At 39.0% G+C, this 20051-nt stretch overlaps 2 protein-coding genes across 3 annotated transcripts in view; one reads left to right on the top strand and one right to left on the bottom strand.

Annotated features, from left to right (window-relative positions):
• Positions 1-344: 344 nt before the first annotated feature.
• Positions 345-2060, bottom strand: LOC149589195 (uncharacterized). Its single transcript, XM_089861893.1, has one exon. It carries the CDS (start codon positions 2058-2060, stop codon positions 345-347), a length of 1716 nt encoding a protein of 571 aa, XP_089718019.1.
• Positions 2061-5525: 3465 nt separating this feature from the next.
• Positions 5526-20051, top strand: part of LOC149589194 (uncharacterized) — a 17022-nt gene continuing 2496 nt past the window's right edge. Inside the window, exons 1-6 of one of the 2 annotated variants that reach the window (XM_089861861.1) lie at positions 5526-6635; positions 16555-16736; positions 16808-17099; positions 17260-17346; positions 17423-18134; positions 18207-18502. In XM_089861861.1, coding sequence (XP_089717987.1) covers positions 5916-6401 — 486 coding nt within the window. In that variant the 5' untranslated portion in view covers positions 5526-5915 and the 3' untranslated portion in view covers positions 6402-6635; positions 16555-16736; positions 16808-17099; ... (1 more) ...; positions 17423-18134; positions 18207-18502. Of the gene's footprint in view, positions 6636-16324; positions 16737-16807; positions 17100-17259; positions 17347-17422; positions 18135-18206 lie in introns of those variants that run through there. The other variant, XR_016379736.1, reaches the window with a different exon arrangement.

Here is a 20051-nt window from a genome sequence, read left to right as displayed (position 1 = left end):
ATAGTCCCTACTACTCATTATGGCCTTGATTTTTTTCTCTTGAGGGTGTAATCCGTGTTCGTCAAGACGATATCCGAGGAAATCCAAGGATGGTACTAGGAATCGGCATTTATCCCTCCGTAGGCGTAGACCGGCGTCTTCCAAAGTGGTCAACACGGCATCAAGCCGTTGTAGACTTTCTTGTTTGGTTTTTCCTCCCAACAAGGTATCGTCTTGGAAAGGGTATGCGCCGTCGTGCTTAGCCAACAGGATCTCCATATGCTTCTGGAATATCGCTGACGCTGATGAAACCCCAAATGGTAATCGGTTGTATACGTAGAGACCTTTTGGAGTATTGATTACGACTAATTTCTTCGAATCATCGTCCAGCATAAGTTGATTATATGCGTCACGCATATCCAATCTTGCAAACACCTTGCAGCCTGCCATTTTTGCAAAGATATCCTCAGCTTTTGGCAAAGGGTAGATCTCCGTAAGTCAGTCACTTGTCCGGATGGTTTCAATACTGGAACAATTGGTGTGGCCCAATTCGAGTGAGAAACAGGTTCGATGATCTTCAGCCGTTCTAGTCTGTCAAGCTCTTCGTTTACTTTCTCCTTGAGTGCGTAGGGTACGCTTCGGGCTTTGTAAAGCTTCGGTATGACTCCAGGTTTGGTGTGCAGGTGAACTTTAACGTTTTTCAAACATCCCATGGTGTCGGAGAAAAGTTCGCTATGGTTTGCGAGGACTTCCGTCAAGGTGTTATTTCCGACGTGATTTGTTCCCAAGCTTTGGAATACGGGGTCCGTGATGCGTAGTGGCGAGTATATCCAGGATCGACCGCATATTGTAGGTCTGTGGTCGTTTGAGAGTAACAGCGGAAGTCTCATGGTTCGATCAGAATATTCTACTTCCACCATTAATTGTCCTAGGATGGGCACTGGTTCTCCATTGTAGGCGATTAATCTGCTTTGTGTGTAAGGAGTTATTTCACCTTTGTGTGGTATGGTCTGTAATACGTCCATGGCCATGATATAAAATGCTGAACCGGTGTCGTACTCCATCGCTGTTGATTTTCCATTGATATTGCAGTGGATGATAGTCGGTCGTGGTGGACTTCCGTGTTCTATGCTGTTGCTAGTCCTTACGTGGAATACTTCGTATCCATTTGGTTCTGTTGAGCTTTCGTAGTGCGTGATGTTTGTTTCGCTTGGATCTTGCGTAGCAGTTGTAATCTGATGCGTGGCGTGACTATTGTTCTTGTTCTTCGCCTTCGCGGCAAGACAAGCTCTGGCTAGGTGTCCCTTCTTTTGATATTTGGAGCAAATTGTGTTGATGAAAGGGCACACCGGTGGTGCGTGATTGGGATCGTTACACCTTATGCATTGTCGTCTACCGGATGCATTTGATTGTCGATGGACAGCGGGTGCCGTAGGCTGGGCGAACGGTGGATGCGACGTGGGTCGTTTGCGTATGTGATGATCTCGAGTGTGAATGACGTGGACTCCATTAAGACTTGAACCATTGGTAGTGCGTTTCATTTCCTTGGAATTTCTGGCGGCACTCTCCATATTCAGTGCAATGGTTGTGGCCCTCTCTAATGTGAGTCCACTTTCAGAAATGAGACGATCAAGGATTTGTTGGTCGTTAATGCCACATACGAGACGATCACGTAGCATGTTGGACAGGTCGGTAAACTGACAAAACTCGCTCAGTTTGCGAAGCTCAGAAAGATAAGTGGATATGGATTCACCAGGGAGGCGAGAGTGATTGTAAAACTTGTGACGTTCGGCAATTTCGAGTGGAATTGGGTCGTAAAATTTCGTCAGGGAATCGATGATTGTGGCGTATGCAGTTGCAGATGGTTTTATGGGTGCCAATATACCACGGAGTGTCGTGTAGACGCCCGGTCCGATGCACGTCAGAAGATGAGCTCTTTTCATGGATTCGTCGGTGATAGCCATCGTTTCAAAGAAAATGTCTAGCCGTTCAGAGTAGATTGCCCATGGTTCCAATTGAGGGTTGAAGGCATCAAATAGTCGAGGTGAAGCGAGAGTGGGTCTGCTTGTGTCGTCAGCCATGTCCGTCGGGTAGTGCCGGTAAGGATAGCGCGTAACGATGTGATGACAAGGATCAGTTGAAATTGTAATGGTGCGTAATTCACGGGTGCGTATCAAAGTTCGTAACTTTCCGTCGCCATTTTTGTTGTGTTGACCGGGTTAAATAATTGTATTTAAGTGCCGAGTGAAAACACAATGTAATATTTAAAACTGTTTATTAACGTTAGTTAATTGTCATAATTATTATAAAAATGATACTTGAAGCTGACTACGGTATTATACAACTGCGGACTGATGCCCGTTACTCTATACAACGGACTTTATATACATGATATAAAAAACATTAGGTCTATTAAGTTAAATAGTATTAATACATAAAAAACTGTTAATCTATTTTTCTAGTTAGTTTTTTACATCCGCGTCACATTCGTAACATAGATAAAAAGGTCTTTTCGTCAATCTAACATCCACAACATACACACTCACAGAACATAATCGAAAAAGTCTTTAAAACTTGCAGCTAAAAACCGATTACAACTGAAGGGAAGGGTCCCGACAGGCTTGTTTTACGTCTATTCGCAACCAGGAAAACTGCTGTAGACTTATATGATAGCGCTAAAGTACTTTGGTTCGCAATTTCCTTCACATTTCAAGCGCCATGGTGATAGTAGATCTTGTCTTAATCGATGAAGTTGGACTGCAAAACCGAGTGTATTCAATTCTCGCGTCATTCTCGAACTAGCTCTCAGTAAGTCTCTAGCATTACGAAGTATAGGCAGTGTCATACTTATTGAAACATATCTGATAAACTTATGATAACTGTATATACAATACTGGCCCTTTTATGACCAAAAATGTTTCAATTTTCTATCTTTTATGGTGGTTTAAATATATTTAGGATCGAGACGTGACAGTAGATCAAAAGATCTTATTGAGTAAACCTTTCTTAAGATGCCTTTTTAGGCCTAACCAATTGTTTATCCAAAGTTTAGGAAAATAAAAGCAGTAATATTAATGCCTAACAGAAGCAGATAAAAATTTATGGAGCGCTCGAAGTTGACTTCCCTTACAAAAATTTTAAGCTGTAATTCATCTGCATACGCGCTTTTTTATCGCTACCACGCTGTAACCATTAAGGCTACATTTCTGCAGCTCAAAAAACTGGAAAATTTCACAGCAATTCTAGAACTGCAAATTGACTGCCGTTTCTACATTTTCTGTTTGTTAACTGTTAACTGTCTAGACTGGCAGAAATATGCAGCGCAATTCTGCAAACGCTATGCAAAGGTAGAAATACCAGCTGTTAGTTTAAAACTGTAATTTGACCGTTTTTATAGATATGTTACAGGTCTGCAAAAGTGATGGAAAAGTAGAAATCCAGCTGCTAATTTAGAACTGTAATTTGACCATTTTTATAGACATGTTACAGGTCTGCAAAAGTGATAGAAAAGTAGAAATACAGCTGCTAATTTAAAACTGCAATTTGACCACATTTATAGACATGTTACAGGTCTGCAAAAGTGATGGAAAAGTAGAAATACAGCTGCCAATTTAAAACTTTAATTTGACCTAAATTGACCATTTTTATAGACATGATACAAGTCTGCAAACGTGATGGAAAAGTAGAAATTCAGCTACCAACTTAAAACTGTAATTTAACCACATTTAGAGAGATATATTGCAGGTATTCAAAAGTAGGAAATTCTACTTTTGAATACCTGCAATATGTCTACAAATGTGGAATAGTTACAGTTTTAAATAGGCAGCTGGATTTCTACTTTTTCAGACTTGTAACATGTCTATAAATATGGTCAAATTACAGTTTTAAATTGGCAGCTGGATTTCTACTTTTCCATCACTTTTTCAGACTTGTAACATGTCTATAAATATGGTCAAATTACAGTTTTAAATTGGCAGCTGGATTTCTACTTTTCCATCACTTTTTCAGACTTGTAACATGTCTATACATGTAGTCAAATTACAGTTTTAAACTAGCATCTGGTATTTCTACTTTTCTATCACTTTTGCACACCTGTAACATGTCTATAAAAATGGCCAAATTACAGTTTTAAATTGGCAGCTGGATTTCTGCTTTTCCATCACTTTTGTAGACCTGTTACATGTCTATAAATGTGGTCAAATTGCAGTTTTAAATTGGCAGCTGAATATCTACTTTTCCATAAGTTTTGCAGACCTGTAACATGTCTATAAATGAGGTAAAATTACAGTTTTAAATTGGCATCTGGATTTCTACTTTTCCATCACATTTGCAGGCCTGTAACATGTCTATAACTGTGGTCAAATTACAGTTTTAAACTAGCAGCTGTTATTTCTACTTTTGCATCGCGTTTGCAGAATCGCGCTGCATATTTCTGCCAGTACAGACAATTAACAGATAATAAACAGAAAATGTAGAAACGGCAGACAATTTGCAGTTCTGGAATTGTTGTTAAATTTTCGCGTTTTTCGAGCTGCAGAAATGTAGCCTTAATGGTTACAGCGTGATAGCGATAAAAAAGCGCGTATGCAGATGAATTACAGCCTAAAATTTTTGTACGGGTAGTTCAGATGAAAATTATCACCTTATCGGATCAGATTTAATAACTGAAAGTAAATACGACGTTCAATGAACTGTTGACGATTTTGCGAGAAAGATATCACAATCAGATGTCATAAAAGAAGAAACAGTTCATAATTTTAAGCACTAAGTGTTGCAATTTTTTAAATGAAACCAAGCCACTAAAATACTATATGAAATCACTAATTAGAAGTTAAACGAAGTTCAATTAAGAAAATATTAGCATCACTTCTCAGTACGTGGTACCATAAGTTCATAAGATATGTTCCTTCCATAAGTTTGTCACTGGTTACAAACAGGATCGTGTCATGTAGTGAGTGAGGTAGGTCATAGATTCGAGGTATAGCGAAGACGCCTGGTGAGGCGCTGTCAAAGGCTCAGTACAGACTAAATAGGACTAGATGGACTGCAAAATTAACTGTCACGCGGTTCGTTAATGTCCGATGGGTCGAACGTTCAGACTTGAACGATAACATGCTTTTCGATGATTCAAATGTTTCTAAATCTAAATCTCCTTGAAAATACTGAAGAACATTGAATATTCACTACTTAAGCACGTAAAAATCAGGCAAATTATTTCAAGTACTGTTTACTTTTAAAAGATAAACTAAAAGGTATAAAGAAAAAAGGGTTCTTCCCATTTTTAGCTAAATTCGTAGAGCTTTAAAATACACATGGGAACGAAAGAAGTAGGCCTAGTGCAATAAAGATTTTTAGATTTTTTTTTGGAGAAAATGAAGAGTGTTGAGAATTTAGTAATGTAATTTACGCGTTTCTACAATTAGTTAATAATTAAATTTAAATTTGTATAAATACTATCAAACCTGTATAACTTAAGCATATCACGTGCAAGTGAACAAAAATAATAAAAAAACCCACCTCACCCTAAAAATACCTTAAATAAAATATCTTGTAAATTTAGACACTCTTTACCTTGTAGCTGGACCCGAATGGTCACATGCCTAAGCGGGAAATTTATTCCAAGTTTTAAAACTTTAAAATTATACCTTCTTTTTTTATGTCGCTGGATCCGAATGATCATGTAATACTTTAAAATTTTATCATTTACTATTAAATTTATTGTTTAGTTAAAAGAGTCGCTAAATAATTATCACGAAACTAACCAGAACTAATTACCAATTACCAACAATAAAAAAAAATATATTCATCCATTGTATCAGTCCGGTGGATGGATAAAAATATTAGCTCTCCCATAGCGCTATTCTACATGGTGCAACGGAAACCCGGGGTAATCGGGACGATTGAGATAAAACCGCGCGCGAAACCACGCGATACGTATGCCGGACGCAAGCAACGCGCTCACCCCTGGGAATAACCATGAAAATAACTGCGCCACCACTGAAGGTAACCAATTAAGTTCCGCTGGTTCCAAACAGTCAACCTCCACTACCTCTGGAAATAACCAGAACAAAAGGAACACGCAAACCTCAATTAAAGCCGCCCAAGGTGCTGCTAACATGGCAACCCCACCTTCTGACAAGGTAAAACAGCTAAAACTAGCACGCGCCTCACAGAAAAGTGCGCTGAATGCAGCTACGAGGAAAATTTACGCCATCGAGAAACTTTTAAAAGCCACGACCATCGACGCGGAGGAAATTGAGGACGCCATCACCATTCTAACCCAACGGGAGGAGGACGTTTTGCTAGCCGACGCAAAAGTACAGAGCCTAATCGACGACGACGACGACGAGCTAGAAAAAGAAATGGACACCTCCATAGCTTTCCGAGAAGGTATCTCAGATATCAAACTCAAAGCTGGATGAGCCGCCCGCAAAGCTCATCAAGTCAACGGAACCTCATCATCAGCGTCAAACTACAGCGGATCCACCCAAATCACCCACGGAACCAACCCACCGCTTCAACCGCAAGCCGCCGCACCCAGGATGCACCCAAAACTACCGGAAATAACCATTCCTAAATTCTCTGGAGACCACACGAAATGGAACAGCTTCTGGGGAAGATTCAACGCGGTAGTAGAACAACAAAACGTTACAAAGGTAGAGAAATTCATTTATATAGTGGGTTATTTAGAAGGCGAGGCTCGTGAAGCCGTCAGGGGTTACGATGAGGTAGATGACTCTTAAGACCAAGCCGTAACAGTACTTAAAAGGCGTTATGAAAAGAATGAATTAGCCGTTCACTTGCACTTTAAAAAATTACAAGAAACTCAGCCGGTTAATAATTCTAGCAATGTCAAAGCCCTACGTAATTTGTTAGACACGTGCGAAAGTAGCCTTAGAAGCCTTAAGGGAATGGGGGTAGATTACACTGTAAAAGCCGAAGGTTTTTGCCCTGAAATCTTGACTTGTTTGCCAAAAGATATTAGGACCGCCTATTGCGCTCAACGCAAACCCTCTCAAAATGGTTCAATTTGGGACCCAGACGAGCTAATAGAATTTATTAGGGGACAGGTCGAAAGCAGGGAAATGTCCGAGTTACTGGTAGGAAATCAAGGAAAAAATGTACCCTCCGTAAACCAAGAAAAATTCCAAGAGAGACCCAAATTCAGGAATAAATATGAAAATCATAACCCTAATTATTATAGACCATCAGCCTCCCAATTAGCCACCGGGGTAACCAATCAAACCCCCCAAAACCAAGAATTCACCTATTGTATATTCTGTAAAAATAATAGCCACAAAACCACCTTTTGCGCCAATTACCCACTCGAGCGAAAGAGGACCATTATTAGGGATAGCGGCAGGTGCTATATCTGTCTCCGTACTAATCATGACGCTGGATCATGCAGATCCAGATTTTGAAATTGTAAGAAGTGCCAGAGAAAACATAACTACGCTGTATGCGAAGAAAACCCCGCGCACAAAAAGCCGGAAAATCAAGTCCACACGCAACTTCTAACCCAAGTCCAAAACCAAAATTCTAATCAAGTCCACATGCAAGCATATAACCATACGCAAAATACTACCGCCTATCAAGTCCAAAACCAAGTCCAATCCCAAGTCCGCATGCAACCCCAATCCCAAGTCCACATGCAACCCCAATCCCAAGTCCACATGCAACCCCAATCCCAAGTCCACATGCAACCCCAATCCCAAGTCCACATGCAACCCCAAATTCAGGTCCTACCACCAAACCAAAACCAAGACCACATGCAACCCCAATTTCAAGCCCACATGCAAACACCAAATCAAACACAAGTCCATTATTATAACCTAAATCACCCATTTAACCAAGACCAAACACAGGTTAAATCCATAGCCGAAAACCGTACTGAAAATGTAACCATGGCAATGGCGCCAATCAAAACTACCCACCAAAACGTTATACTCCAAAGAGCCATAGCCGTAGCTAAGAACCCTAGCCAACCAAAAAACTCCCTAATAGCGAAATGCTTCTTAGACGGCGGAAGCCAAGTTAGCTTTATCAAGGAGGAGTTAGCCATTAGATTAAAATTGCACATTGTTGGAGACCACGAAATAGACGTATTTAGCTTTGGGAACAAGGACCCTCACCAACTTAAACATAAAAGAGTAAAGGTCACCCTAGAAAACAAAGAAAATCCCTCAGAAAAGGTAGAAATTATCGCCATAGTCCAGAAATTCCTAACCTATGACTTTTCAAAATCTAGCGACCTAGAGATTAAAGAAATCTTAAAATCCAAGGGTATAGAATTAGCCAGCGAATCCTTAATTGAAAATGAATCCGACCAACCAGACATAGATATCCTTTTAGGCGCGGATTACTATTGGGAAATTGTTAGTGGGAAAACAGAGAGATTGGGACCTAGAACCCTTGCCTTAAAGACAAAGCTGGGATGGTGCCTAAGTGGGCCCGAGAAGACCGTGGTAAAATCAAACCAGTCAGTTACAACCATGCTAATTAGCCTAGGCGAAAAGCGAATAAACCAAACCCTCAAAAACCTTTTTCGACGTAGAACGTTTAGGAATAGACAGCGCTGAAATTAAAGAGAACCCGAACGACCAAGCCCTTACCACATTTTTTGAAGACGTCCAATTTGACCAAAACCAAGGCCGTTACTAAGTAAAGTTCCCCTGGAAACTTAGTAAGGAGTCTTTAGCAGACAATTACCCTGTAGCTGTCAAAAGAGCCCAAGCCCTAGGAAAGAAATTTGAGAAAGACCCCGCCTACTATGACAAATACCAAGCAGTAGTTAATGAGCAACTAGATTTAGGGATAGCCGAAATAGTACCCTCGGACCAAATAGAACCGTCAACCCCAGGTACCTATTACATGCCAAACCAAGGTGTAGAAAGAGAGCACGTGCAAACCACCAAATTGCGCGTGGTACTAGACGGGTCATCCCATGCTTATGGGAAGCCATCGCTTAATGATTGTCTTTTGTCGGGACCAAACTTAAACCCAAACCTACTCCTACTCCTACTTAGATTTAGGAAAAATAAAGTGGTAATCGTCGCCGACATAGAAAAAGCATTTTTGCAGATTGCCCTAGATGACCCTGATAAGGATTCAGTTAGGTTTATTTGGTTTAAAGAAGAGAATGGGAAAATTAAACCAGACAACTACGTCATCTTAAGAATGACTCGCGTACCCTTTGGGGCTACGTCAAGCCCTTTTCTCCTTAGCTGCACAATTAAATACCACGTGATACAGGCAAAAAATCCTAAACCTACTCAAACCAGTCCTAAATAACGATCTTTACGTGGACGACCTAACCACTTCCTTAGAAAACGAAGAACAAGGCTTCGAAATATCCCTAGCTGCAGCCAATTTAATGAAGGGTGCTGGAATGAATTTGAGGAAGTGGGGGACAAACTCACAAAAGCTAAGAGACCTCTGGGTGAAACACGACCTAGATACCGGAGATCAAAAATTTGAACAAAATAAAGATACCATAGGGAACAAAGTATTGGGGGTGAAATGGGATCCCAATACGAGACCTTTAAGTTCGATCTTTCCAACCTAATTAAGATTAGTAAAGCCATGAAAGTCACCAAACGCCAGGTCCTAAGCTTCATAGCACAAATTTTTGACCCATTAGGCCTAGCTTGTCCATTCACCATTAGGGCTAAATTACTTTGGGAATCGAAAGAGAACTGGGAATCCGAACTTCCTACTGAAACCAAATCCATTTTTGAAATCTGGGTAAATGAACTCCCCACACTCCATCACCTACAAATTCAAAGGCATTACTATTTCCAAACCACAGAAGAAATTAGCGAAATAGAACTACACTGTTTCTCAGACGCGAGTCTGAAGGCTTATGCCACGTGCATTTACGTCAGATACAAAACCATAACAAACCAAATAGGAGTATGTCTAGTTACAGCTAAGTCCCGAGTTGCTCCACTTAAAAACTAAGACCTAAAACTACCGAGATTAGAGCTCATGGGATGCCTATTAGGGGCACGCCTTACCAACAATATCAAGGCAGTATTTACCGAGAAATTAGCAGGAATCTACTACTGGACAGACTCAATGATAGCCTTAGCTTGGGTGACAGGAGATTCAAACCATTGGAAGCCATTCATTTCAAACAGAACCTCTGAAATTCAAAAGTTAACGCAAGGGGGGAAATGGTTCCACATACCAGGAAAGGATAACCCGGCAGACCTAGCAACCAGGGGTATTAGCGCGGGAGACTTACAAAACAACAGAAAATGGTGGGAAGGCCCTACATGGTTAAAAGAACCCAAGGAAACTTGGCCCAATACACCAAACCCAACCGAAAGAGATTTAGACCCAGGGAGGCTATTCTCTAAAAATCGGAAATCATTCGGATCACTCCGAATCCTTATGATTCGGATCGGGCTCATTCGGAGTGGACCGAACAAACCGTATTCTCTAACCCCAATCCTTATCGTCATTGGGATACTTCGAAAATTTTCTCTCAATCCAAATGGACGTCACTTCCTCTTGAGCCACGTGGTACTTTTTGACGCCCACTTTTTCTTTATTGGACAGTTTTATTTGGCGCACTTTCAAATTGAAGGGATGGAAACTTTGGTTTTTCCCAAGGAGTGGAAATTTTGGGAAATGGTCTTTGTATTGGGAACACATTCAATACAAAGCAAAGAATAAGGGCAACGGCCCATAGGATTTTGGGCGAGCTAATGTTAAAAAAAATTTGATCGCCGCTGGTGCGGTGTTTCAACTTGCATATTCTACGTTGCTTGGATCACCATCGTTTTGTCGAAAAAAGAGGCAATAAATCTCAATAATCTAAGAGTTGAGGTCAGTTTAAGTTTCGCTCCATAATGCTAAAGATAGGCAAAACAGGCGGATTAAACCCCGGAGTAGACTGTCTTCCCCCACCTGAAATGATTTGAAAGTTGGAACATATCTAAACTCTGAATCAATAATAATTCTGGGAAAGTTTCGTTTTGTAACTGCAAAGGGACTACGAGAAAAACGTCCCAGAAACCTGGCCTAATTCCAGCTCTTTTAGACCAAAAGCCTGTAAAAATGTTTAACACGTCTAACACCAATATATTGCGGATAATGCGAAATCAAGGGGCTGGACAAAGAACATATATATAGCTATATAGGCTGGGTTGTATAGTCTTTGTTTTCCCCCCATTAATAGTAGGTAAAAAATAACTAAGAGTAATAATACCAACAATGTTCCCAGAAGTGATTAATAAATACGCTAGTAATATCAACATCATTTTTCATAGACATACGAAATATTGTGTACAGTATAAGCATTAAATTAATATTTTGTACAAGTTTACTTATGAGGAAAATCATTTTATTAATATTTTATACACGCTTAGGTATGAGTGAAATAATTTTAGTGGTATTTTAAACAACATAAGTGAAGAGTTCCAACTCTGTTGTGTCCTTTGACTGATAACAGCTGCCCCTATCTTCGTGGCGTCGATAGCCAAGTAATATTGACAATTACTTTCATGGACACACTAAATATTGTATGTCGTTGATGACTGCGGTGGCCATGTATAGAAGTTTCGTGGCATATGTTTTGGTGCGGATGTGAATACGATGTTGCAAAAGCTAGTTGGTATAGTCACGAAATCCACAATTGGCCAGAACTATGTCATTATTCGAACTTTTCCACATGAAAGAATAAACACTAGGGTCATTGCGGCCTTGGAAGAGCCTTTTCATCCTCAACGTTTTGAATTAAGAGACCAACTTTATCAGATGTCATCGACTTCAGGGAAGGGCAAGAAAAAAAAACAGAGTACCAAAAACTGTAACCTCAAGAAAAATATAAATGAATCAAAGCGTAAGAAACCCTCACCCTCTCAAAATCAAGAGAGTAAAGAATCTCCTATGAAAAAAGCTGGGAGAAAGGTGCGAAGGAGCAAGAAATCCAATAAAGAGAGTCGAAGCAAAGAATCTCCGACGAAGAAAACTGTGGGAAAAAAGCAAATTAGCAAGAATCAAGTGCAAAATCAAGAGAGTCATAGCAAAGAATCTCCGACTAGGAAAACTGTGGGGAAAAAGCAAACTAGCAATAATCAATTTCAAAATCATAGAAAAGTATCGACTACAACGAAAACAGAGAGTAAGGTACCCAGGTTCAAGAAAACCTCTCAAAATCGGGAACTTGAAGATGTAAAAATTCACGACACAACACAGATCTCATCCTGAGAGAGAATTCGGAAAAACAATTTTAAAAATGAATATGCATATTAATCAAGTTCACCCTAAGTCAAAGGAAAAGGTGATATTTCAGCCAAATACAAATGCAAAAAAAATCCATGCCGTCTTTTTAAAATAATATTTTCAGTCAAGGAAAATTCACATTTCTGTGATCTTTGTATAGTAATATTTTAAGTCAGGGAAAAGTGATATTTTTTGTTATTTTCGTAAAATAGTATTTGAAGTCAGGGAAAAGTGCTATTTTTGTGATCTTTGTAAATAATAACAAGCCAAAAAAAGTGATCTTAATGTGATATTTAATTACGTTATAAATTTACAATTCGTAGGGAAATAAAATCAAAATTAATGTTGAAAATAAAAATATTCGACAGTAGTTAAAATAATTTTTATGAAAATTGGATCATGACCTATGATTAAAGGAAATATACCTCAAACTAGAAAACAAGTAGTCGTCTTTGTTAGCATATGATTGTTCAAATAGCGATATACTGAGTCCAAAATTGTTTAGTATCGCCAATAGGTGAAATCTAAAATGGATGAAACATTCATTTCTACGCCTCGATACGCACTTTCCCCACTTTTGGAGGTATCTGTATATTTTTTAGGGCTTCTCATGTCGGAACATATTAGTAGTGATCTTCTAGCTGGTTTAAAATTAGAGCTTGTAAGCTTGCCAGCGGTAACAAAACGCATCTGACTAAAAAATGTTTCGACAACACTGCCATTAATTTTTACCGGGTACACGTAAAATGTAGGATTCCTTTCGTGGTATTCATTTATGAAACCCTTCAAACCAAATACCATAACCCGCAGAAGATCCCACGTTTGCCATGCTAGAAATGATTCCCTTCGGCGCCTGATAACGGTTTCCCACTAGCAATTGTTTCATTTGCCCAATTTTCGAAGTACGAAAATCCTTTCAAAATATTTTGAACAGGTTCACTTTCCACTGAGTAGACCTTCTTATGTGAAAGGAAGCCCACTTCAAATAGATTATGACATGCATGGAGATAGTCATAACATGCCATGACTTCCTTGTAATCCTTAGGGAGGATGTCTATCCCTGTATTCTCTTGGGGAATATTACTAGCATTCTCAACTTCGTCACTTGCATGAGTAGGCAATGATACACTACTAGGGTGGGCATAATTGTACAATTCGCTTAGAAAGGGTAGTTGCTGTAAAATTTTGGCTGGGGTGACATTCAATTTAGTCCAACTATCCCTCTCGATGTAGGAGTGACGCAGCCCTTTCACTTGACAAAGCTCAAGATTTGATTTTCTCTCGTCCACCTCTTTCAAACGCTCGTGTCCCATTTTCTTTGGAGTGGCTGAGGCCATTTATTAAATTTTTTAGTTGGTGACTGGGACAAATAATCGAATAAACCCAACGATCTGACACGGAAGGGTTGCGAAATCTTGAAAAAACTTGAAAATTTTGCGTTCCATCTTCACCAGTAATGTAAGAGTATTGTCCTGTTATGCCATGCGTTGATATTATCATAGTTAAATTAGAACTGGCGCCATCACAAACTATGGCTCATATCAAAAATCCGGTGGATTGGAAGGCAAACATGCATTTCTGAGTTATTACTGTTAATTGATCATGGGTGAATGGGACATTGTTAGGGAAATAAGGCCCGATAACATCATTCTTTCCTCCAGCGCACCGCCAGACATACTGAAGTACGTATTGTGCAGCTAAACAGTTATTTACAGATTTGGTATTGTAAAAATTATGAAGAGATGGCAGCTCATTCGCATCCATGGCTAATCCAATAAATTTGTTGTTACTTGAGTTCCAGACCATTTTTCCAATGACTTTGACCTCATCTAACACTAATACACCATCTTGAGGTGGTCTTTCACTTTCCGGATAGCTTGAAAAGCATTTTTTAAACTTACTGCTTTCTCTCATTAGATATTCAATGTCAATACCAGCATCACATTTTATATTGCGAACTTTTTTCTATTGTTCTAACGCTTGGCAAATAAAATATACTGAGTGACTTTAAGGCTCTGTATGAAGCTGGTGATCGTGAATACAGTGTTAAAGCTAAGCGGTTACGTCAGAGGGCTCCATCTATTTCCAGTGCTGTCTTCATAATTTCTTTGTTGATCTTTTAAAAATACTGAGTTTGTTCTCTTCACTGTCATTTCCCACGATTTCGAAAATGCCTTCCCTAGAATCGGATTCCGCCTTTTAACCTCTGAAAAAATCTTTTTCAACTTTTCTTTATGATTTTCATTAATTTCATTCATTGCTTGAGATAATTCCAAACTCTGCTCGGCATTGAGAATCACTGCGTTTTCTTTCAGTTCCTTTTCCATTTTCGCTATTCTTTTATTCAGCCGATAACGTTGGTTACGTAAATTCTAAACTCTAATTTTCCTGCTTATTGGTGTCAAATCTTGTATGGGAAATCTTGAGTTAACTTGCCGCCTTTTTAACTTGGTCCTTCGGGAAGCCTCAATTGTGTTTTTTCGTTTCTTCAGATACCTTTTACAAATGGAATTTTTTACATATATGTCTGTAAAGAATCACAACATGATTGGCATATTATATTTACTTTTCTAAGGCAGATCATTTAGGACACATAAATGTCTCTTTATTGGCAGTTGTGGCTGTGGAAAGTAAATTTATCTTCGTAGAAATCCTAAAGAGAATAGGGCAATTTTTGGATTGTCTTCTTTCACAAGGAGGGTGTACAGTATCTAAGACTCGTGGTTTCGCAAATGGAAATTCCTAGAACAGATAATAAATTAGTACTCATATGAATGAAATAAATGTGGGAGTGTTTGATTGTACTCACAGTTCTAATTCCCGAACAAAACACGTTGTTTTCATCAAAGAAATTTAGTGCACAAAAAACAGTTTCTGCATTTATTTTGCAGGTCTCTGAATTACAGAAAGCCTCTTGAATAACAGGTTTAAATACAGGGATAATTGAGGAAATCCCATCCGAAGAGAACTTGATTCTGACAGGGATTTCATGTAAATCACCAATGTCTGTAATCATATTCCTCCTCAAAATCTCCAGACACGATATTGACCTATCAGCCTTATATTGATAAATGCAACACAGACCTAAACAGATGTAATGCCCAAAAATTAATGTTGTTTTTTAAATTCATTATATTCATACATTACAATCAAAATATTACAACTTACCAGACTGATCTTTAATAATTTCATTAACTTGAAGAATTGGATCATTGTCAATCACAACAGGGTTAGTTGGTCTTAATTATTTAGACTGAATGTCAAGGTCTGTTCAGATTACCCAACTTTAGTCAGCTGACAAATCCTAGACTTCTCAGGCCGACTTGTCACCCAAATAAGTCAAGTCAGGTCACACGTTCAACCACCCAACCTGTCGGGCCAACTACCTTTGAAGCACAAGAGGGCGCACGAAGCGGTAGATAATAATAAAAGTGATTGTTTTGGATTATAAATGAACTTATACTCTCGAATAAATTTGGTTAATTTAAGATCATCAGAGCTATTCCAACATAATAAAGGTCAATAACATTAATAGTATTATTTACTGAGGAAAAAGCATCAAAAGGTAATAATTAACCCATGTTAAAAATGAGAATGGCCCGAAACGTTTTTAAGGATTTCAGCAACAATAAAATAATGGCAGCTACTCTCGGTTCACTCTCTCGAGCTAAAAGAAAAAAATCGACACTAGTCCCATGACGTAATAGTTTCGCCTATTGTGATTGGTTTGCTCCGTCTCTGCCTTTAGTCGGTACGACTTCAATCGCCTACCTGCCCGATTAAAATCTGAGCTTCGATCTGACAATAGAACAGTTGGGTGAAACGTTCAAATAGCCTGACAATCTGTCCTGACTGGTCAGTCCGGCTTTGTCACCTAACTAAAGTTGGGTAATCTGAACGGGCCTTCGCTTTAAGTAACCGGCTTGGGAGAGCTAATCTACTGTAATTTACGCCTACTGACTGTCATATACTTCCATTGCAGTCTGAATGGGTTATAACCATAAGTAACATAATAAACATAAGTATTACTCTACCCATTGTAATAATGCAAATTTCAAAATGAAACCTATAATCAACACTTACATCAGGCCAGGACTTGCAACCCCGTCGAGTACTTCATGCTGGTCTTTGGCGAATGACATAGTTCTACAATTTTAGCCAATCACAATAAACCATCTTCTTCAACGTATTTGAGTCGGAAATAGCTATTATATTCTTGTATTGGTTCGCGCACCGACGACAATCTGGCAGAATGCGGCAGCTGTTTGCCAAAATAACCCGAAATAGGACGAGAGTAATAAATATACTCTCTTTAGTTTTAATGCTCGACTAATTACTGTACAGACCCTGCTACCGCTTGGAGGGAGAACAAAGAAGGCTACGTTACACATCCCACTGCAGCGAAGTTAAATGGCGAAACCGTGTCGATTCTGGGAGCTACATTTTTACACGTATTAGGCCCTGTCGGCAGGAGAATCTATAATCCGCTCCCAATTCCAGACTTAGACCACGCCAGTACAGTTCCGGTAATTGTAGCACAAACCCCGTCTCAGGTGCCACAAAAAGTGTATCTGACACTACTTTCCGTTATATATAGGATTTTGCTTGATTTAATGCCTGCACATATCCCCCATATAACGGAAAGTAATTTTCATTCTTTCTTTTATGCTTGCCACCTTTGGCACGCTATGCTGCCAAGTTTGTTGACAGGAGCCTTTTATGAGGAGAAGAGAACCATGGGACAAATCAACTGACCAAAAGGCTCCACCATGTTTTGGCCTCAGCTGAAATTCCCTGGTCTATCCAAAAGATAACGAAGCAATGACAGAGTGAACTCCTTCTTCGTCTTCCGCGTGCCATCCTGCTCAGTCATTGCCATTTCTGTACAGGTTAGCCACTACAGTGTTTAATTTCACCCCGTTGCACATTTGTACCAAATCTTTAGTTTTGTTAAAGAATTTGGCCAATTTTTTTGACTGGCGTGCGATACTTTTCCGTACGGGTATTTTCGGTACTTCGGGTTTGAACTAATGTAGAATACTTTTCTAGGTACCGCAATTGAAAGTCTTTCTTCTGGGTTTGAAACTTCATTTGAACAAAGTCCGCCACCGACTCAACCACCGCTCCTAGTGTCAGGTAGTTTAAAACTCTATTTACTTTTTCTGTAACGTAATTTTTTATTTAGTTTGATTACAGCTTATGTTTATTGCAGGTATAGTCAAATTCACATTGAAATGAAGGTGAGCGTGCTGGCATTTCATGGTGAATATAATTATAATTAGCAAAGAATAGATAGGAAAAACTAAGGGGATAAATTTCAGAAATAAACAGTACAATCACGTAGAAATGGTACGCGGATTAAAATTACTATAATTTTTTGTTTTATTCCTTAAGGCATATTTTAGCTAACAAGAGATTTTGAGATGCTAAAGATTACCGTCCTAATTTTCAGTACGAATGGTTAATTATGATTTTAAATGATGTATAGTATGATACATACCAAAGGCGGAATTTCTAGTAGAAACGGTGTCTCGTTCCTCGGAGCTTCCGACTCCGTGGACGGTGGTGATCTTTGTCTCCTCGGAGCATTCGGCTCCGTGAACGGTGGTGGTTTTCGTCTCTTCCGAGCATCCGGCTCCGTGGACGGTGGTGATCTTTGTCTCCTCGGAGCATTCGGCTCCGTGGACGGTGGTGGTTTTCGTCTCCTCCGAGCATCCGGCTCCGTGGACGGTGGTGATCCTTGTCTCCTCGGAGCATTCGGCTCCGTGGACAGCAGGAGTTTCCCGCCGTTTCCAACTTTTGGCACTACCACACCTCTTCTTCTTAGCAGGAGGCGCACCCTCCATTGCTGTTAATGCCTCGTATAAATTTTCACCTGGAAGGTTTAAAAAGGTTTACTTAGAACCTTTGACAACATTGGAAAAGTAACAAGCGCAAAGCTATATCTAATTTAATATTACATATAAATGTTTGCCGAATTCCTCTGAAATTTTCAGTGATACGGAACTCAGCCGCAATTGTGTTGAAGCCAGGCAACTTTACGTCGCAGTTACAAACTCCGACGCCAGTGAATTCATTTTCAGTATTTGGAATTGCTGGCGTTAATAAAGAAATGGCTTTTAAAAGAACCCAAGTCCCAAGTGTTGTCTGGTTTATGGAACCATACACTTACGCTGGCACCTTTATTCCTCCTTTCCATATTTGAATCAACCTAAGCAAAGAAATTAACAGTTAAATATCAAAAAGTGTTAGAATTGATTTTCAAAGGAATAAACCAGATTTCCGGCCAAAATTATGATAGTACTCACATTTTAGAGTGTTGAAAGGAGTCCTGTTGGCTCTGAGAAATTGAGCGAAAATTCTTTGTATAAGTACTACTACTTCGTACTCAGGCACTCTTATAATTGATTGGCGAATAATTACTTTAAAAGCAGAAATCAAAAGGTATGTTAATGTTCTAGATATATTTTTAAATTGCTAAGCCTTGCCTTTATTATCTAAAAACACTGTGCTTTGACTATCTGTAATCTATATATTTTGTTTTGGAACATTTAGCTTTTTGTTTATTGTTATCCTATAATGTTAAAGCTACCAATGTTAATGAAAATAATAGTACGTTTTCAGATTTAAAATATTGGAAATATTTGTTGATTGATCATGGAGGCAGCACATTTTGTCTCTAGTAGGCATAAGCGTAGGAAAAGAGATTCTTATATGCGCAGGGTATTAGATAGCGTTAATGCAAATAATGATGAAAATGAAAGCATTTCTAATGGTGAAAATCAAGAAAAAAAATTGAAGTGGCAGAACAGAAGATTTTTCACTTGAAACTTTCGCGAAACCTCTTCCTCAGCCCAATCCAACTGACAATAATATTACAATAAGTGATAGTGATTCAGATAGATCAAGATCTATTGATTTTGAGAACTCTCCTTTTCCAACTGAAAGTGATAGCTCGTCTGACAATGAGGATGAAAAGGAACTTGACATAAATTCTAATATTAGAGACTGGGCCCTCAATCATATAATTCATAATTTTGCAACTAATGATTTGCTAGATATTCTAAGAAAGCATGGCCATGCAATGCCAAAAGATTCTAGAACTCTACTCAAAACTCCCAGAGAAACTAAAACTATACCAATAAGAAATGGCGAGTATTGGCACATATGTTTTAAGGAAGGCTTTAATTATTTTTTAACGAACACGGAGGATTATGATCATGAGCTTTCATTTGCAATAAATATTGATGGGCTTCCCATTTATAAAAGCTCTGGAATTGATTTTTGGCCAATTTTAGCTTCGGTTTTTAATTTTTCTCAGGGAATGATTGGAGCCCCTTTCCCTGTGGGAGTTTTTTGCGGAAATTCTAAACCTGGGATTTTAGAGGAATATTTAGGACCGCTAATAAAAGACCTCAATGAGATAGAAGCAAATGGTTTCTCTTATAATAACAAAGTATTTAAATGCAATTTAAAAGGCCCATTTATTCTCGATACGCCAGCACGAGCATTTGTGAAAAACACAAAAGGACACACAGGTTATCATTCATGTGACATTTGTTCAATTGAGGGTATTAGGCAAGATAATCGCACTTTGTTTTGGCAAGAAGATGTACACGTGACTCTTCGAACTAATCAAAGTTTTAGAAACCAAGATGATGAGAGTCACCATTTAATGGTAGGTTTATAACCTTTAACAGAACTTAATATAGACATGGTGCGTCAATTCCCGCTCGATTATATGCATCTAATGTGTCTGGAAGTGACGAAAAAGATTTTGCACGCCTTTCTGAGTGGCGATTTAACCGTAAGACTTGGCAGTTACTTAGTATCGGTGCTTA

The sequence above is a fragment of the Phalangium opilio genome, unplaced genomic scaffold (genome assembly GCF_054372755.1).
Source record: "Phalangium opilio isolate 3A_F unplaced genomic scaffold, DU_Popi_V2 ptg000523l_1, whole genome shotgun sequence".
Taxonomy (NCBI): Eukaryota; Metazoa; Arthropoda; class Arachnida; order Opiliones; family Phalangiidae; genus Phalangium; species Phalangium opilio.
This window is presented reverse-complemented; position numbering and strand designations above follow the sequence as displayed.

What these genes read in the sequence shown, in the direction of transcription:
- LOC149589195 (XM_089861893.1), bottom strand. Translation starts at nt 2,060, where the DNA reads ATGGCTGACGACACAAGCAGACCCACTCTCGCTTCACCTCGACTATTT.